Below are 21555 nucleotides of genomic sequence, written 5' to 3'. Positions count from 1 at the left end.
CTTGAAATGAGATCAAGAGTTTGAATTTACTGCCAAATGGCCATAGGTTTTACGATTTATAACTGTAATAACACTTTTTTTTAGTAAAGAAAACCTTGTAGGCTATAAACTTGCCGTGCAGGAATTCTTGTAGAGGTGACTTACACAAAGAAAAAATGTCTATATATGAAGTTCAAACTGATTTTGTTGAGTTAGGGGGAACGTGAAATCAGAAAATGGCCTATTTTTTAAATCAAGTTCTTAAAGATTTAACGTTATATGCAAGATCCTCTTTCAGGGTACACATTCATTAAAGAAAGAAGGAGGAGGTCGAGCTGAGCAGATTGATATATAATTTTCTGGGAAACAATTAAGAAAAACTTGTAATTTATACATTAAAATTTCTCTTCTTTTTGAGGAGTTCAGTTGAAAATGGGGGCCATCTTATCAGTGGCTGATCAATTTCTCTGTGTAAGTGTGTATACAGAGACAGCTGTCAATGACAGCCCCAGTTTACAAATGAGCTCAGAAAGAGTAGCGATATAAATGTATAAAATACAATTTTTTTCTGATTTCCCCAAAAAGTATGTATTAATCTGCTCAGCAACTCCTGCACTATAACATGCTGCCTGCAGATTCGAGTGTATTTCATGGTGACAGAATCTCTTTAAAGGGCTTCTGTCACCCCTAAAACACATTATTTTTTTTGGGCTTGTTAAAATCCTTATTTAACTACTATTCCCTATATAGGGATCTTACCTTTGTGGCTTCTTTTCCTTAAAAAACGATCTTTTAAAATATGCAAATCATTTCACTACCAGCAAGTAGGGCGTCTACTTGCTGGTAGCCGCCGCAAAAAAACCGCCCCCTCCTCCAGTTGATTGACAGAGCCAGCGAGCGCTCTCCTCCTCCGGCTGGCCCTGTCATCATTTCAAATCCCGCGCCTGTCTTCATTCGGTGCAGGTGCTCTGAGAGAAGGAGGCTCGCCTCCTCAGCACTCCCTCAGTGCGCCTGCGCCGACGACGTCTTCTCTTTCGGTGATGTCATCGGCGCAGGCGCACTGAGGGAGTGCTGAGGAGCCTCCTTCTCTCAGAGCGCCTGCGCCGAATGAAGACAGGCGCGGGATTTGAAATGATGACAGGGCCAGCCGGAGGAGGAGAGCGCTCGCTGGCCCCGTCAATCAACAGGAGGAGGGGCGGTTTTTTGCGGCGGCTACCAGCAAGTAGACGGGCAGCAAAGAAGCCACTTCTCTCCAAAAAAAACATCAGGGACAGATTGATCTTCTGCAGAAAGTATGGTGAATGGACTGCTGAGGACTGGGGCAAAGTCATATTCTCCGATGAAGCCTCTTTCCGATTGTTTGGGGCATCTGGAAAAAGGCTTGTCCAGAGAAGAAAAGGTGAGCGCTACCATCAGTCCTGTGTCATGCCAACAGTAAAGCATCCTGAGACCATTCATGTGTGGGGTTGCTTCTCATCCAAAGGAGTGGGCTCACTCACAATTTTGCCCCAAAACACAGCCATGAATAAAGAATGGTATCAAAACACCCTCCAACAGCAACTTCTTCCAACAATCCAACAACAGTTTGGTGAAGAACAATGCATTTTCCAGCATGATGGAGCACCATGCCATAAGGCAAAAGTGATAACTAAGTGGCTCGGGGACCAAAATGTTGACATTTTGGGTCCATGGCCTGGAAACTCCCCAGATCTTAATCCCATTGAGAACTTGTGGTCAATCCTCAAGAGGCGGGTGGACAAACAAAATCCCACTAATTCTGACAAACTCCAAGAAGTGATTATGAAAGAATGGGTTACTATCAGTCAGGAATTGGCCCAGAAGTTGATTGAGAGCATGCCCAGTCGAATTGCAGAGGTCCTGAAAAAGAAGGGCCAACACTGCAAATACTGACTCTTTGCATAAATGTCATGGAATTGTCGATAAAAGCCTTTAAAACGTATGAAGTGTAATTATATTTCACTACATCACAGAAACAACTGAAACAAAGATCTAAAAGCAGTTTAGCAGCAAACTTTGTGAAAACTAATATTTTTGTCATTCTCAAAACTTTTGGCCACGACTGTAGTATAATCTTATGATCTAACCTGCATTGTTAAGGGCTCTTTCACACCTGCGTTATTGTCTTCCGGCATAGAGTTCCGTCGTCGGGGCTCTATGCCGGAAGAATCCTGATCAGGATTATCCTAATGCATTCTGAATGGAGAGTAATCCGTTCAGGATGCATCAGGATGTCTTCAGTTCCGGTACGGAACGTTTGTTGGCCGGAGAAAATACCGCAGCATGCTGCGCTTTTTGCTCCGGCCAAAAATCCGGAACACTTGCCGCAAGGCCGGATCCGGAATTAATGCCCATTGAAAGGCATTGATCCGGATCCGGCCTTAAGCTAAACGTCGTTACGGCGCATTGCCGGAGCCGACATTTAGCTTTTTCAGAGTGGTTACCATGGCTGCCGGGACGCTAAAGTCCTGACAGCCATGGTAAAGTGTAGCGGGGAGCGGGGGAGCAGTGTACTTACCGTCCGTGCGGCTCCCGGGGCGCTCCAGAGTGACGTCAGGGCGCCCCAAGCGCATGGATCACGTGATCGCATGGATCACGTCATCCATGCGCATGGGGCGCTCTGACGTCATTCTGGAGCGCCCCGGGAGCCGCACGGACTGTAAGTATACCGCTCCCCCGCTCCCCGCTCCTACTATGGCAACCAGGACTTTAATAGCGTCCTGGGTGCCATAGTAACACTGAAAGCATTTGGAAGACGGTTCCGTCTTCAAATGCTTTCAGTACACTTGCGTTTTTCCGGATCCGGCAGGCACCTCCGGCAACGGAAGTGCATGCCGGATCCCAACAACGCAAGTGTGAAAGAGGCCTAAGATATAATAATCCATCTGTATTACTTACATTACAGCATTAAGTTCAGTAGCAGAGAGGAGGGAGGAGGCAGGACGGGAGGATGGGCGGGCAGCATGTCACTCACAACTATTAATGTTGTAATGTAAGTAATACAGATGGATTATTATATCTTAACAATGCAGGTTAGATCATAAGATTATACTACAGTGAGCGGGGCCGGTGCATAAGAATACTGGGACTGCACCGGTCACCGCTGTCATGAATTCGTCGGATTCGAATTTAATAAATGAGGTTGGGATTCGAGTCCACGAATCCTTCGAATCCAACAAGATTCGTCGTCCCACCTCTAATAAAAAACAATGCACAGTTGATTATAATTTTAAAACACAGAAAATACATAGTTCCCTGCACCACATATCACATGATTATGCCACAGAACTTCTGGTTACATTGGCAATGTACTATTTATGATGTGACATCACCTCCACAACAAGCATGTGGCTACCATGGTCACGTGACACTTGGCAACATGTCCTTGTGCTGTGATAAAAAGTGAATAGGCTACAAAATCAAAATCTTTTCCAATCCAACTATACTGTTATGCTACAGACCAACCAGAAAACTCACTAAGCATCTTTGTTAAATTACTGAACAAAACTGAATTTTTTTCTGTGCCGTGCATAAAAAGTTGTAGATCTATTGGTGAGGTGTTTGGCTTAACACTTGCTGGAGGGTACAAGTCCAAAGATATGAAATTTCGCAAGGATCTGCTGACAATCTCATGGCTATGGGAACTGATAGATAGACTGTCCTTTGACAGTCCCAAAAGTCAGAAACCTTATTATTGCCTGAAGATACAGTATCTATTGATGTTGAGGTTTATATGGCACCCAAGTCTTAACAATGTGAAAACTTATATTTGTGTCATTCTCAAAACTTTTGGCCACGACTGTACAATTTATACAGCTTCCACTGCAGTCAATGGTAACTGTATAAATTCCAATGCACTTAGAAATTAATGGAGGGTGGCTGCACATGAGCAGTGTGCCCTCCTCAACTTTCTCCGCTCCATTCTCCTTGTAGGTGCGGGTCCCAGAGGTGGGACCCACACCTATCAGAGAATGGGGGCATATCCTAGCGATATGCCCTGTGGCGAAACCAACCTCGCCATTGGGTTTTGGAGAGGCCTGGCTGCTGGCCTCTTGCCCCAGGATTATGGCCCATACTAACTTTTAAACCCCTAAACCTATTCAAGTGAATTTTGGATAGGTTTGTCCCCAAGCTATACTGTTTAAATTGATGTAAGTTATATGTATGGACAATGTAAACTCACAAAGTTGTAACAATTTATAATAAGTGTAACTTGTCAGCTTGGGAGGAATATGCTGGGTGTGTTTCTTTTGTGCCATTGTCCCATTGTGTGTTTAAATGGTGATGTCTGTTCTGTTGTCCTCACATGTGTATTGGTGATCTCCCTTTGTCCTGAGAGATAATTGGATTGCTCCTCGGTTGTCTCCGGGACAGAGAGGAGGGAACCATGATGCATTGTGGGGATATGTTGTATCTGTCCTGTGACGCAGTCTTCATTCTGGTCCCCTAGGGGCGTGTACACCAGATGGGCTTGGTTGTTTCATACCTCCCTGTGGGCGGACCTGTAATTGCAACAACTGTAATCAAAAACAGGATGGGTGTGCCAGGACCTCAGACCACTGCTTGACCCTCAACACGGAGCCTTGTCTCGTTATTGGGGGGATCCGCTGTATGCTGTTATAGACTGATTGCCAGGAGTGTAAGCTGATTCCTGTTCGTCTGCTAGCAGCTATTCGTGAGGTTCCAGTTTGGAGTGCTACTTTGTATCCAGTTCGGGACATTGGTGTTCTGCAGTAGCTGGGCCTGTCTCTCAGAAAGGGGCATATCGCCTGAACGGATTTTAACCCCTTGTCTGCTGAAACGGTCTGTTACATGCCCCCATTGTCTAAGATGGGATAACCCCTTTAAGGATCCCTCTACCACAGACCATAAGTTATGGTCCGTGGTAGTGGAATCCATAACTGAATTATTAGATAACCCGAACCCTGTACGTTGAACTTGAAAACAAGATGCCCGTGATGAGAACATTGTCCTGCCACTTTACAAATCACTAGTCAGATCACACATGGAGTACTGTGTACAGTTCTGGGCTCCTGTGAACAAGGAAGACATAGCAGAGCTGGAGAGGGTTCAGAGGAGAGCAACTAAAGTAATAACTGGAATTAGTGGACTACAGTACGCAGAAAGATTATCAAAAATAGGATTATTCACTTTAGAAAAAAAGACGACTGAGGGGAGATCTATTAACTATGTATAAATATATCCGGGGTCAGAACGGAGATCTCTCCCATCATCTATTGTGACTGTGACAAGGGGACATCCTCTGCGTCTGGAGAAAAGAAGGTTTGTGCACAAACATAGGAGAGGATTCTTTACGGTAAGAGCAGCGAGACTATGGAACTCTCTGCCTGAAGAGGTGGTGATGGTGAGTACAATAAAAGAGTTCAAGAGGGGTCTGGATGTATTTCTGGAGTGTAATAATATTACAGGCTATAGCTACTAGAGAGGGGTCGTTGATCCAGGGAGTTATTCTGATTGCCTGATTGGAGTCGGGAAGGAATTTTTTCCCCTTAAGTGGGGAAAATTGGCTTCTACCTCAGTTTTTTTTTTTGCCTTCCTCTGGATCAACTTGCAGGAAAACATGCTGAACTGGATGGACAGATGTCTTTTTTCGGCCTTAAAAACTATATTACTATGTTACAAGTTCGCTCATCCCTACCTAAATATTGTAAACCAACTACTCTTTGACATGATACCATAAGACCACTTGAACATTTTCTCATACTCAATAATAAAAACGCCCTAGCTGCTAAATAAAGAAATGTAAGTCAACGCCAGTGAGCAGCACGCCTGCTTTTCAAGGACAACACTTCCAGTACAATTCTTAAGCTCTGGGGGCTACAGTGCATCTTATGATTTTTCCTTAAGACCAGGAAGCCCTTTGTACAGCCCAAACTATCTCTCAGCTAAAATTAGACTAAACATCGCTTTACAACATGGGAACACATTTTAAGCCAGTTTCCATCAGCAGGGGGTCTATTGTAATATGACCTGTCATGGCAGGTAAAGAAGCGCATGCTCCCCAGTGGTATATAATATCTAGGCATAGTTCCAGGGTTTGTCACAAAATTTGTCCCTCAAATGTCAGTTTGCCTTGTATTGATTGAGTTTATATTAATAAAGTAAATACGTTTTATGACATCCCAGAATTGACTGTTACCGTCGATACAGGATTCCGATAAACTATAATTAAGTGTTTATTGAAGGTGCTTTTTGACTGTAAACATTAGAGGAGTGGTCTCATGATGACAGCCCCTCCATCCAAACAGTATACCAGTGACCATTGACACTATTTCTCGTGGGACCCATTTGCTGAAAAGTAACCTTCGCCTAAGTGCTCACTTCCTATAAAGGTTGCCACTCCACTTGCCTTGTATACTGGTTGGCACTAATCAGTCTGATTTTCATTTTGCCATCTTTCCTTTTTTTTCTTTAATTTAATTACATTTCATACTACAATAGTACACGGTGAATCCTCCTTCACTTTGCCGGCTCAGTTTTACGAGATATGTGCGGGTCCCAGAGGTGGGACCTGCACCTATAATACAATGGGGGCATATCCTAGAGATATGCGATATGACCCCATTGTCTGAGATGGGAATATCCCTTGAAGGCTAGCTTTAAATATGCATTAAAGATATTACCATATCTGGCATAGATAGATACTGACGTTCACTGCCGGAGGCCATTGACTATAATGAAACCCGGGATCGGGCTGGTTTCTAGTCGGGATTTGGCCGGACAAAAACTAGTGCAAGCACTATTTTTGTCTGTGGCCATATCCCAACACTCCGGAAACTGGATGGATCCCCAGTCGGATGCAATTATAGTCAATGGGGGAAAGGAGGGGGGGGGGCTGATGGTGCTATGGCCCTAGCCGGCTATACCGGAATCAATGAACTCCAGCAGGTTACCACATCGGTGAAAGCAGCCTAAGAAGCAGCAGATAGGAGACATGTCTGGCTCAGAGTACATAGCACAGCACTGATATCCCACCAGGAAGCATAGAGAAAGAGCATAGGACATTTTTGTAATGCTCAAAACATAATGCTTGGATAAAAATTGTGAAGAAGGCAAATGGAAGGCACAGATATTCAGCTTTATTTTATGGTTAAGATAACATAGCGCTAAGTTTACCTATGTACGTCAATTATGCATAAAGGGTCATCAGTAGGACATGAGAAATACATGCTTCACATACACCAGTGGCCAAATATTAATGCCAAATATTTCAAAAATCGAGAAAAAAGAATGTTCTGGCGCTTTTGTGAAAACAAAGTACAGGTATAAGAGGCTTCAATGCTCGTATCATAGACATTACATAACTTCTAAGTAAAATGGCAGAATGATTATACATCTGAAGACAAAAGCTCATGTAATATGCATGCAACCCATCTGATCTGCTACTTAATCTTTAAACCACAAGATTAGGAGGGTAAATCGTATTACATATTCAAGTGACTCAAGATCCTATATTCCCCTCCCGAAAAAAGAGCCTTGAGAACAGCTCCTTGTGAACATGAAAAACAATGGTTGGCTGGAGATCTGTGCTACACCGAGGTCACCCTTTCTTGGCAAGCATTGTTTCACCAGGGCTTCCTGCCAAAAGGTATGTTTAGTTTTCACCCAGAGCAGCTGTGAAATTCAACCCTCCACCAAACCTGACAATGGGCCTCAGGGGTGCTGACAGATTTAACCTTAACAACAAGCCCTGAATTGTTCATTTATTATGATGATGATGGTGTCAGTCCCATTGAATTCAGAAGAAAACAAGATTATGTAAAGTGAAGTATCATATATTGTACATGCATAACTACATATTGGCCCGGTAAGTGAGCAAAATAACAATAAATAACCAATTATAATTTTATAGGAACGAACATAATAAACAGGATACATTTGCATAATTTCTATGAAGTGTAAACCACATCAACCATTTCAGACAATAATAAAGGATATGTATATTTTGGAACCACTTTTATGACTCCAGTAGCGCATTTAAAGGAACACTTCCGTAAAAATTCTCTACACATATTAACATTTTATAGGTAAATATTCTATGTAATATCTTTTTTTTTTTTAAATAAAAAATGGGTGGATGGCTTTCTGAATATCATTTTTGAGGTCACTCCATATAAACTACTTCCTGTCCTGGCTCTTTAAATTTCCTTATTTGTGTGGACTTCAAGCATGGCAAACAGCCTTGCTTAACTTTCTCGTCAGATTCATTCACTGTAGCCAGAGGGGGTAAGGGTGACTTACACTGATCAATGCAATGCTCTTCTGTGGGCATCTTTATTTAGGCCTATTAAGAGAACAACGATGCTGTCATACTGTTATCCTAATCCTATACCTACTATTATCATAAGGATTACCTTGCAACATTTACCCCTCACAGCTGAAGTAAACGGAGAATGAATTACCCATCTATGCGGGAGACCTTATTTTCTGACTGCCTCAAAATGATACTATTTTGTATGTAATTAAAAAAATGTTTTTTATAAATATTTGGGGAGATTTATCAAACTTTTGTAAAATAGAACTGACTTAGTTGCCCATAGCAACCAGATTCCACTTTCATGTTCCAAAGGAGCTGTGATGAATGAAAGGTGGAATCTGAGTGGTTGCTATGGGCAACTAAGCCGGTTCTACTTTACAACAGTTTGATAAATCTCCCCCACTTGAGTTTAGAAAATACCTTTTCTGATGGACGTGTCCCTTTAAAATTAAAAGCTACTCTACTTTTCAAATAGCCTTAAAAATCCAGTTTTGTGTCTACAACTCATCTGCAGACCTATGTGTCCCCAAGATTACTGACTACAAGTATACCCTAGGCAGAGTCTGATCTCCCGAAAAGGCAACATGCAGTACGCTAACCTCACAGGACGTCTTTTCTTTTTAGACCCAATGACTTTATAGCTACAAAGTCTGGAATCAGACTTCAACAAACTGTTCATTAAAGGGGTATTCCCATTTCAGATAATGGGAGCATATTGCTAGTATATGTTCCCATTGTCTCTGAGGTGCGGGTCCCACCTCTGGTACCCGTACCTATCTTGTAAAGGAAGCAAATTCCCAGAGGGCGTACTGCACTTTCGCAGCTGCCCTCCATTTATTTCTATGGGCCCACCGAAATAGCCGAAGACTACCTCGGCTATTTTCATCAGCCCCATATAAATTAATGGGAGCAGTGGCCGATCAAGTGCGATGGTTTCCCATTCACTTCTATGGGGAGAGCGCTTAGTGGCCAGACCCCAGCCGCCACTTTCCCTGCTCCGTTCTCGATATAGGTGAGGGTCCCAGCGGTGACAATACCCCTTTAAAACATCATGGGAAAATCACCCAAACGTGTGTAGCAAACAATCCACTAGTGCAATACAAAAGTGGCTGGAATTCATATGGAGAGGAAGAGAACAAGCGTGGGAATAAGTTTCTGGTGTTTTGTGGGACCTCCTTGAGTAAAGGGGAGGTCCCCTAAAACACCAAATGTGTGTCTCCACACTTGTTCTCCTCCAGCAGCATCTCCATGTGAATTCCAGATACTTTTGGATTACGCTGATGGACTCTTTGCTAACCACGTTTGAGTAACTATCTCATGATGGTTTCATGAACTGTTGCCTAACTTTGTATCTGTGCACTATGGATATATAAAAGCATAAACATTTGAAGGGGAAGTTCTGACCCTCCTGCCAAGTATTAATTCCACCAGTTCCCTCTTCTATTGTCTGTAGATAAGCAAGATGGTATAGAGGGAATGGAGTAAGAACCTTATTAGACCGCATGATTTTCGGGTCAATCATCGGGAACAAGCTTTTACAGGAACTGGCCCATCTAATCGAGCAGCCGATAAATGAGCAAATATTTGTTTGTCACTGATCACAATCTTTCATCAGGATTATCGGCAGTACATCTCTCTGTGTAATCAGGGACGTGCTGCTGATAATCAACAGAACTGATTGAGGGAGGATCAACTGAGGTAGCAATCATTTCTCCCACATTCAGTTTACATCAGCCTGTGTAATCATTTGTTATTATCCATCAGCGCTCGCACTGCCTGAACACTGGGCAGTGTAATCAGGCAGGTGCAAACAAGCGCGGATGGATTTGTTATCACCCATCAGCGCTTGCACTGCCTGAACAATGGGCAGTCTAGTCAGTAACAGAACGAGAATCCAAAAGAAAAATAGCCACAAGAAGAGGCGCCAATAGCCACTGGATAGAGTCTTCCGAGTTGGAGGTGTGGGATTTCATAGGGATATGGTGGGTGACAGTTTCTCTAAAAAAGGACTGTCCGATAGATTGGGAGGTAAGGCTAAAAAAAATCTCCAAGTGAGTAGTTGAAGAGGAATAGGTGGATAAATTAAGGGGGGAATTTTGCAATATGCACCCTGGCAGAATTAACATATTAAAGTGGATGGACTTTTGGGGGGATTGGTTTCCTGTTGGATATTGGAAACACTTTCTGCTGGAGATATAAGAGAGATAGATGCCCTAGGCAGTGTGGGTGTAGAATACAGGTACAAATTATCCAGGTCAATTGTATTAGATTTGTCAATGTTGGAACCTCCCGAAGCACAAGGGCTGCTTGATTGAGACTTACCGGGAGGAGTAGGGTTATAATCCTTGTTGCGAGGGGATGATTCCCGTCATGTGTAAGTGATAATTTGTCCAAATTAATTATGTTGCATTTGTCAGTGATAGTCAGCCCCAAAAAGCAAGGGTTATTTAACTGAGACTTGTTGTGAGGGGAAGGATGGTTTTGACTTGGAAGCGGAACTGTCAAGTATATTAACCAAGTGTTTGGAAGAGAAATTGATGCCGGTATTGGAGGAACAAGATGGATGTTGTTCAATAGAGGAATGTGTATTCTTGTACTTGTTATTGTAAAAGGTTCTGCAAAATTTGGTTTTTTTGTGCATAGGGTGTTGAATTAATCTTTTGTATCTTGGGGGGTGGATATGTTGGTTGATTGGTGTAATCAGGCCAGTGCAAACGAGTGCTGATGGATTTGTTATCATCCATTAGCGCTCGCAATGCAGAACATTGGACAGTGTAATCAGGCCTTAAAGGGGTTCTGCACTTTCATTTAACTGATGATCTAGCCTCTGGATAGATCATCAGCTTCTGATCGGCGGGGGTCCGACACCCGGGACCCCCGCCGATCAGCTGTTTGAGAAGGCAGCGGCGCTCCAGTAGCGCTGCAGCCTTATCACTGTTTACCGCCGGCCCACTGACGTCATGACTAGTATTAACTAGCGTGGGCGGGGCTAAGCTCCGTTCACTTGAATGAAGCTTAGCCGCGCCCACGCTAGTTGATACTAGTCGTGACGTCAGTGGGCCGGCGGTAAACAGTGAGAAGGCCGCGGCGCTGCTGGAGCGTCGCTGCCTTCTCAAACAGCTGATCGGCGGGGGTCCCGGGTGTCGGACCCCCGCCGATCAGAAGCTGATGATCTATCCAGAGGATAGATCATTAGTTAAATGAAAGTGCAGAACCCCTTTAAGACATGATGGCAGGTTGAGACTACACACATGGATTGTTTGTAATGTGTAACAAAAGGAAAAAAATGTATATGTCTGCTTTAGACCTGTATACACAAAACAATTTGATATGTATTAAAACTATTTGCAGACTCGCTTTAAATTTTATGTTAGACGCACTGGAATATTAAAATGGTTGCAAAAGTCTTTAAAGGGAGTTTTCTGTTTGACCATTACCTTTGGCTTCCATCACATTCCCTACCTCAATGATTTCTCTTCTCTACAGATACACTGAAGTTCTTCATTAAAATCAATGATTTCAGGCCCTGTGAAGAGTGGGCAGGATTTGTGGTCATGACTGTGATTTTATGCATGAAGTTCACGGAGTTCATAATAAATTGTAACAAGGATGTGCCTAGAAGGCAAACTGAACCAGCTGCTGGCAGACATATGATATACTGTATGTGAACACGGAAAATGTAGTATAGATTTGAATTACTAGCGCTGTGCTATTTCTGTCATCCATACATTCTGAAAGGCACAAGTAATATTTTAACTTCCACATCTTTCTATAATTTCGAATGTAAAATGTAAGTGGGGGAAATGGAATGGGAAATAGGGAATATAAAAAATAAAAAAAATGGGGAAATGTATTAAGCTTGGTGTTTCATACATGCGTCTATATAAAAAGTGCAAGGGGTACACCACTTAATAAATTTGGTGCATCTTTTGGCCCTGCATATGCCCCCCAAAAAAATCTAATCTTTGCCAGCTGTGATCTGGTGTACAGTTTGTGGTTTTAATTATGGTAAATTTGCCAAGGCGGGAGGCCACGCCCCCAACTGGTAAGTCATACCCACTTTTGGGGAACCAGCCAAAAGTTGCATATTTTTGCACAGATGTAGCTTGCTCTAAAATGTGTAACTTTTGAAGGACCGTTTTCTGGAGTAAAGTCAATAATAAATTCCCCCTGTGTTATGTTTCGAGACTAGTATGTCAAACTATTTTTATACATCTTTTGTTTGCGTCTACCACAGCGGGATAAGATTAGATTGGCTGGCAGGAAGCATTATGATTTGGCTCCTATTGCAGATTCAATTTCTGAAACATTTCTTTTTGTTTGAGATTTGATCTATTCTGACAAATTTCTAAAAATCATCATTGTTGTGTCACAAAATCCATCATTTTCCCCTTTAAGGGGTTGTCCAATCTGAGACTTTGGTGGCATATCACTAGGATATGCCATGAATGTCAGATAGGTGCAGGTTCCACCTCTGGGTCCCGCACCTAATTCTAGTGAAATGAGCAGAGAGCAGCCGTGCATGCGCTGCCAGCTTCCATTTATTTCTAATAGAATGCCGAAAATAGCCAAGAACTGGCTTGGCTATCTTCAGCAGTGCCATAGAAATGAATAGAGCGGTGGTCACAACTGCGCTATGTGCTCTCTATTCACTTCTATGGGACTTCCAAAAATAGCTGAGCGTGTTTGCTCCCATGGAAATGAATGGAGAGCATGCCCCGCCTGCGTAGTGCACTCTCCTTCACTTCCAGTGGCCCGTTCTGCAGATCGGTGCACCTATCTGACACTGGTGGCATATCCTAGCGATATGACGTTAATGTGTCACATGAGACAACCCCTTTAAGTTAAAGGGATTGTGCAGCCTGTTTGTATTGTGAGCTATCCCCATGATAGGTCATCAATAACTGATCTGCGAGGGTCGACACCCGGCACCTTTGCCGATCAGCTGTTTGAAGAGGAGACATTGCTCTATGCAAGCGCTGCTTGCTCTTCATTACACTGCCAGTTAGTGGATCATCGACGTCACAGGGTCGTGCGATCAGGCAGAAGTTATCTAGAGTCAACAAAGCAGCAAGCCCTCGCCCATAATGTTTGCGATTGTCAGCTCACCTGCAGGCCCTCAACCATAATTTTTTTGATGGTCAGCTAAGCAGCAGGCACTCTCCCATAAGAGTCTGGTCAACACAATCCTCACCGCCGGTGGTCACGTAAATAATTAGCACGGAGGAGTCTCGATGGTTATTGGAATTAACTAGACAAAATCGCTCCACCAACTCAGAACGGCCATGCACCACCACCCACAGAATCGAGAAAGAGCTATCAATCTTTCAATCCTTTCCGTGTCCAGACAGGGTGAGGTTTGCCGTGTTGAGTCAATTTAAGCCGCAGGCTCCACTCCTGGTGGTGCCCTTCTGTCAATTAGTTTAAGTTTCAGCTTTGCAACCATACTTCCCCCGGAACCCAAAGACTTTGGTTTCCCGGAAGCTGCTTGGCGGGTCATGGGAATAACGCCACCGAATCGCCTGTTGGATCGTCTTCGAACCTCCGGCTTTCATTGTTGATTACTGAAAACATTCTTGCCAATCCTTTCACTGTGGTTCGTCTTGCGCCGGTCCATGAATTTCACCTCTAGTGGCGCAATACGGATGCCACCGGCTGTCTCTCTTAATCATGGCCCCAGTTCCAAAAATCCTCCAAATTTCTGGGTAAACTTGCACTTTATATACAAGTAAATATACAGGAAAAAATGTTTCCTAACAATTTTTCCTCTAAAATCGATTTTATCTTCGGTTTTGTGTATATTATTGTGAGTCTGTGGACAACATCATTCCCAACAGCGACCTGGCAGTCCAAGATGCATCCAGACATCCTCCCCATGCTGTTCCTGAACCATTTCGGTGGGGTTTCCATCAATTTCTGACATTTTCCTATGAACCAGGCACTCTGCCTTCTTCAGAGCAGGGGGTATGTACCTGGTTTAATGCTCGGGTTCTCCCATTGACTTCCATTATACTCGGGTGCTCGACCGATGTGTTCGGCCTGAGCCCCCGAGCACTACGGTGCTCGATCAACACTAGTAAAAATGTTTCCTCTGGAACACTGCCACTGATTTTCACAAGACAGGTATCATTTTAACCAGTAGGATCAACTCTAACAGACAGATTAAATAGGGTGGTTCCTGCTGGCAGATTCTTTTTAAGGAACAACTGAAGAGCTGGTGGCAGGAATATAAAAGTGACAATCAGCAGCATATAGCTATGCCAATGCTGCTTTGGGAAACAGCTAAATCTGTGCTAAGTGGTAAAATAATAAGAGTGAATAAACTTAGAAAGAAAGGAAGAAATACTTCATCTGGGTTTTATCCAAAATAGAAACCTATATTAGACTATGTTCACATCAGTGTTTAGGGCTCTTTTACACTTGCGTTGTTGGGTTCCGGCATAGAGTTCCGTCGTCGGGGCTCTATGCCGGAAGAATCCTGATCAGAATTATCCCAATGCATTCTGAATGGAGAGAAATCCGTTCAGGATGCATCAGGATGCCTTCAGTTCCGGAACGGAACGTTTTTTGGCCGGAGAAAATACCACAGCATGCTGCGCTTTTTGCTCCGGCCAAAAATCCTGAACACTTGCCGCAAGGCCGGATCTGGAATTAATGCCCATTAAAAGGCATTAATCCGGATCCGGCCTTAAGCTAAACGTCGTTTCGGCGCATTACCGGATCCGACGTTTAGCTTTTTCTGAAGTGCAGGGGGACCCCTGGGCGCCGCTCTCCCCACTGATATAGTTAGTTTTTAGTTTTTAAACTAGTGAAAGGTCCTCTTTAAATAAGCCTGGACGTCCTGACAGATAATTTTTGATAAAATGAAAGTGATTGAGCTTTATATCCTACATCATCTTAGAATGACTTTCACTGCGTTAAACTTTCCTTTTCCTTTTCAGTCATGAGATCCTAATGACATAAATTAATTATGAAGATATGAGAAGGACATAATTACTGTCAAGTGATATTACTGGAATTTATGGAATATATTCCTATATTTTCCCAGACTTTATTTATCACATGCATGTACATTATGTATGATCACATCAGCAAATAAAAAGAAGTTACCTTTTCCAGAGCATCTTTATCTGTCAGTTCCTGGACTGCTACCAGTTTGATGCTGAGGATGAAAAAAAGCTGAATAAGTAAGACACAGAGACTTTTGTATCATATAATATTAAGGATTTTGGGGGGTACTAGCTCTCCTTGGGGAGAGAGCGCCTTGATTGACATGAGGAAACTTATAGGCCATACATGCTCCTCAGGAATTCTGGGAACAAATGGATGCAAATGAGCTCTTAACAAGCTCTGCAGTTAGCAGGGCCGCCAAGCTAATACCACCAGTTGTAAGGCAGCTATCCTATAAGTCAATGTTCAAACCTTTAAAGGGGTTATCCAATTCATGTGTCGGGCCCCTTACAGGTATCGCGGGTGATGCTTGGGGTAAGTATTACCTGTGAGGGGCCTGGCACATTGGGGGGGCTGTTTCAGAAATTGGATAATCCCTTTAAAGGTTTGAACATTGGCTGCACTTGTATGGAGAGCGTCATTCTCTTCAACCAGCTGATCGGCGGGGGTGCATGACCTGAGGCTAGGTCATCAATATTAAAATCCTAGAAAACCACTTTAAGATGACATTAAATTGACCCTCCCGTTCAAGAAAAAGAACTCACAATAAGTAGGGAACAAACACAGTACTTAGGTAAGCCTTAAGGTGACCTCCTTTTCATCTTTTTAGTTGCAGATACATTAATTCTCAGCCTTCTTTTCTGCCATCCAAGATTGCCACACCGCTTTTCAGACTGCCTGATGCATACTGTGCATTTGGTAGCCCAAGACACATGAGATGAACAATGATGGCCAATCCAAGAGCAGGGCTGGACAAGTAGGAAGCGTCTTGGGCCACCAAACAGTCTGAGAAGCAGAGCCGCCATCTTGGATGGTGGAAGAAGAGGCCAGAATTAGCAGATCTGCAACTACAAAGATGAAAAGTAGGTCACCAGGTAAGTGTTCTGTTTCTTCCCCAGTGAAGCCCTATGCATACAACAGTATGTATTTTGCGGTCAGCAAATTTCGGATATCGTGTGTGTTGCATCTGCATTTTTTGCAGACCCTTTGACTTCAATGGGCACGTGGTCCGCATTCTGCTGCCAAGTATAGGACATGTTCTTTGCAGAACGGACATACGGATGTAGAAAGTACATGAATCATCCCTGTGTTTCTGCAGTTCTTTACCTCTTTCGCAAAAAGATAGAATATGTCTGCAAAATGTGGACCACGGACCCATTGAAGTCAATGGGTCTGCAAAAAAATAAGTGGATACGGTCGTGTGCATGAGGCCTTATTCTAAAATTATTTTTTTTAACCGGAGGGTCGATTAACCTTTCACTTAACGGGTTGTCATTAAATGGAAAAGATGATCTCTTCCAGGAAACCATGCCATTCCCCAATATAAGTGGTGTTCAGGTGTCATTCCAGATACAGCAGCATGGATAAAAGTGGCACTGTTTCAGGAAGAAGCACCTTTCTTCTAATACAGTAAAGAATGCTGCATGTATGGCACATCATATGGCAGCAACAGTCACATGTATCTATGGCACATCATACAGAGTTACATTGATGGACTCTACTGCACCACGTACATGTACTACAGAACATCCATGATCCTGAGCAGCAGGTAACAGTAAATGTGACATTCACCCCTGCAACGTGACAGCAGACTGGCAGATTATTTGCTTGAAAACAAACAGGTACAGCATAAAGAATATGGTAATATCAGGTACAGACAGGTTGTCTGAAGATGAGGGAAACAAGGGCGTAGTGTAGGTAAAAACATAACCATCTACATAAAACAACATAACAACCACAACCGACACAAGCCAAATAAATCCAGTTTTACAGTTTTCCATATTCTCAGAACCCATGTAAAGCTGTTTGTCATCTACATGTACTGTAAAACAATGTTCTAATACATGTAACTTCTATGAATTGCTCCCAGTAAAACTGGTTTTGTTGTAACTCGGTGCAACCTTCCTTTCTTTTTTATTTTCCAAATGTGTGACCCGTAAGCTGGGAATGCACATCTCCCTGTGGAATTCTGTTACAAGAATTACTGCCATACCAATAATGGAAGATATTAGAGGCCTCTATACTAAGGCTTTGGATTATTTCCATGTTAGCTACATTGCACAATCCTTTTTTCCTGTAAAGTTATAAATTGTTAAATCCCTTAAGGGTATTTTCACACTAGCGTTTTTATTTTCTGGTATTGAGTTCCATCACAGGAGCTCAATACCGGAAAAAAAATGATCAGTTTTATTCTAATGCATTCTGAATGGAGAGCATTCCGTTCAGAATGCATCAGTTCAGCCTCTTACGTTTTTTTCAACTGAGAAAATACCGCAGCATGCTGCAGTTCTCTCCGGCCAAAAATACTGAGCACTTGCCGGAATGCCCGATCCGCGATTAATTTACACTGAAGTGTATTAGTGGCGGATCCGGCATTAAGTGTTCCGGCAAAACGGATCAAGCATGCGCAGACCTCTAAAAATGCAAAAAAATTTATTAATACCGGATCCGTTTTTCCGGATGACACCGGAGAGACGGATCCGGTATTTCAATGCAGATCCGTCTGACAAATGCCATCAGTTTGCGTCCGGAGTGCCGGAATCCTCTGCTGCAAGTGTGAAAGGGTTGCTCCAAGAATAGGGGATAAGCGTCTGATCGGAGGTAGCTATGTACAGTGCTTGTCTATCTCCATAGAGATTAATAGAATAGCCTTGTGCATGTTGGAACGCAGGTCCATTCATACAGAAGTACACAGGACTCCTGTTCGTGTGAACGGTGGGTCCCAGCAGTCGGACATCCACTGGACACTCACACCTTATTCTGTGGATTAAAGGGGTTGTGCACTGTCATGATATGGATGACCCCAGTTTAGCCAACACCTACATGCAATATTTATGGAGGGTGACCAAAATGGCTTTAATTAGTTCATTCCCTACATTAACACCAATGAATGGAATTTAGTTTTTACGGTTGAAGCTAGTTGTGAATGTGTACAATTTTTAGATTTGGAATATTTTTGGGGATAATGGTCAAATAAAAATGAGGAATTTTGTTATTTCTGGATGACCTATCCACTGCAGGCACACCCTGTTCATCTATATGAAGAAGCCACGGTGCTCGGGCACACTGTCTAAATTGTACTGGTGGTGAAGTAATTAAGTGAATAGGAGAAGAAGCTGTAATTACTCTGCACTGATGCTAGAAAGATGGCTTGCAAGTATACATTGAAGAGGACCTCTTCTTACAGCTCAACAGGGTTGTGCCTAAAGTTGGACACCCACAAATCTGATATTGATGACCATTGTTGAGCGAACTTGTGGTTTGCAAGTTAAGCATTTCAGGTTATCTAAGAATTCCGTAATAGATTCTGTTATCACGGACCATAGCGGAATTCAATGATGGCATGCACCACGGAAGTCTATAAGAGGTGTTCCGTATTGCCTTGCATCATAATATAAGTCTATGCTGGCCATCATTATCATGATGCTGTCCAATCCCTGTAAGTGTAAACTGAAGAATGTCTGCTTATACTTCTGTAATGACAGTTGCAAGAAATCCAGTCCTTGGTGGCATTGTGACCCTGTTCACTTCAATTACATATAATGCAGGCTGTGTGATAAATGTGATCTTTAGTCATGGTCAGAGTCCCCATGCACCGTCACACGTGAGTTAGGAACCCTGGAACTTTTCATACATCTGTGATATTTGTAACTACCTTATTGCCATCATTGTAGTGTGCACAGCACTTAATTAACCTTTTAGATGCATAAAATTATCTCCACTTCACCTTCATACTTCCTGAAGAAATCCAGCACAGAATATAGTATTCTGTCATCTGCATAAATCAATATTCAGCTGCTCAAGGTGCCTTTTGGAATAGAGGTCTTCCGTCACGGCACAGGCACAGGACTACATTTCCTAGATCTCTGTACTCAGTTTGTCTCTATATGCAAAAAATATTAATTGACTAACTCCCAATTGAAGGCGATTAAGGAGGTATTTATACTTGTAGTAAGAACACATGTAGTGTCCCACTAGGTAAAGGTGGGCACTACACAAGGGCTAATAGGACCATTGTAATGTATATGATGTGTTATGTGTATTTTCCTGTGTTATCTGGGTATAAGGCCTGTTAGGGTGTAGCTCCTCCTCCTAGATATTAGAGGGAGCTAGGGAACCCCTAGTATATATAGTTAGGCCCAGACAGGAAAGGGCAGTGTAGTCCAGGAGGCTAGTAAGTGCAAACTAGCCAGCCTGTGGATATTGAGCCAGAGTTAGCTCAGAAGATTATCACCAGGGGAAGAGTTGCCTCCTGAGAAACCAAGTTCCCATAAGCAGAGCAGAGCCAGTATTCCAGCTAGACAAGTAAGCTGAAGGGCAGAAGGATTCACCCAAAGCAAGGATATATACCTGAGGAAGTTTGCCACCAAGGATAAAGCCAGCATTAGGGCATACGGGCCTTGGGATAAAAACAGCCAGGAGTTATGAGGAATAGTGCACAGAATTTCTAAGGAAGAGTGCAGCCTGGTTTGTAAGTGTTGTTTTTACCCTCTGAGTATCTTGCAAGAACATTGTACCTGCCATTAATGTAAAAGCCTGCTTTATACTGCTGCATTACCTGGAACTTACAATAGACTGTATAAAGTTATCAGTTTTCCAGTAAAGGAAGTTTTGGTTCACCATAACAGCGTGTTCCTCACTTATTACCTCTATCCATCGGTGTGCCACCGTTACAGGCACTGGCGTCACAAACCTTAAAGGGACCTTGCCTTAGGCACATTAAACATCTGCAACATCCAGGGCACCTCACCCATCATCAGGCCTGGTCCCTATATACAGAGAGTGCCCCAGAGGACTTCTGTGCCAGCCTCTCCATCACTGCTGTACGCCTGCCCAGGGTCATCCTATAAACTGTGAGTAACCAAGAGCAACCCTCGTTTGCCTAGTAACCGTGACCTCACTATCGCCATACCCTGTAGGGCTGCGTACTGCACACATTCACATTGGCAGATCTCCCTATCAAATTAGAAGACTTGCTCTAGGAACAGATCATTTTATTCTTGCCCTGGAGGACCTTTTTCTTTCATTACCTTAGGAATATTCCTGCTCGGGAAGACCCTTTTCTTTCATTATTTTAGGACAATTTCTGCCCAGGAGGATCTTTTTCTTTCATTATTTTAGGACAATTCCTGCCTGGAAGGACCTTTTTTTTTTTTATAACTTGGACAACCCCTTTAAAACAATGATTTACTCTTTAAATACAGATGTAAAAAATGATCACATTAAAACAAAGTAAGATCACAATAACCGAATCTTGGAGCACTTCTGTCATATGCCATTACCCACGCTTTTACATCCCATTTCTCTAAATTAAAAATTAACACAAAGGAAAGCACGTATGTCCTTTGCATTTCTGATGTACACAGGAGGACACTATGGAGGGATGAATCTATAGATGGAAGAACCTACTTTTTCCATGCACAGATATACTCTCGCACACAATTCAGACAACTTGGTAACTTTTGCTGACAATTTAATGTACGTGGGCACAGGGAGATAAGTGTCATCCTTTCCCTGTTGAAACAAATGTACCTAGTGAAAGGAGTAGGCAAATGTGATTTGACTCACAGCAAGAGTGTAAATGCAGCAGTCTCCTTCACTGATGAGCAGGCGGGAAGGAACGCTTGCTCAGAATCGAAATCAAGCATAGTAAAGGGGCCTTAAGTATAATTCTGTAGAAGCATGGTCATGCAGAGACACTTGTTTTTTTTTCCTTTTTAACCACCAAAAAATATGTAGTTCTATTTACCCCAAAATAACCAATGAAAACTAAATTTCATACGGCCAAAACACAAGTCACATGTGGCTACATCGATGATATTATAAAGTTTTGGCTCTTGTAATGCGAATATATATGAAAAAAAATATACTTTTGCATGAGATGTGCTATTATTGTGCAAAAGTAGTAAAAAAAAAAAAAACACATAAAAACTACACATATTTAGTACTGACCCATTGAATAAAAGTAACATGCTTTTTATGTCACATGGTGAAAACCATAAATTTGAAGTGCAAAAAATAATGACTGGGTATCTATGGCCAGTATTTCTATATGTGGTATATACCCTTTGAGGAACAGCATATCCAATATCATATAAGCGTGCTGATGA

General features: G+C 42.7%; 1 protein-coding gene across 1 annotated transcript in view; it reads right to left on the bottom strand.

Annotated features, from left to right (window-relative positions):
* The window catches only part of EEPD1 (endonuclease/exonuclease/phosphatase family domain containing 1), a 155385-nt gene that overhangs the window by 56629 nt on the left and 77201 nt on the right, over window positions 1–21555 (bottom strand). Inside the window, exon 2 of the mRNA XM_040432202.1 lies at window positions 15386–15437. Coding sequence (XP_040288136.1) covers window positions 15386–15437 — 52 coding nt within the window. The remainder of the gene's footprint in view (window positions 1–15385; window positions 15438–21555) is intronic.

Source organism: Bufo bufo, chromosome 5 (genome assembly GCF_905171765.1).
Source record: "Bufo bufo chromosome 5, aBufBuf1.1, whole genome shotgun sequence".
NCBI classification, from domain to species: Eukaryota; Metazoa; Chordata; class Amphibia; order Anura; family Bufonidae; genus Bufo; species Bufo bufo.
Note: the sequence above shows the minus strand (reverse complement) of the source record. Positions and strands in the feature narration are given on the sequence as shown.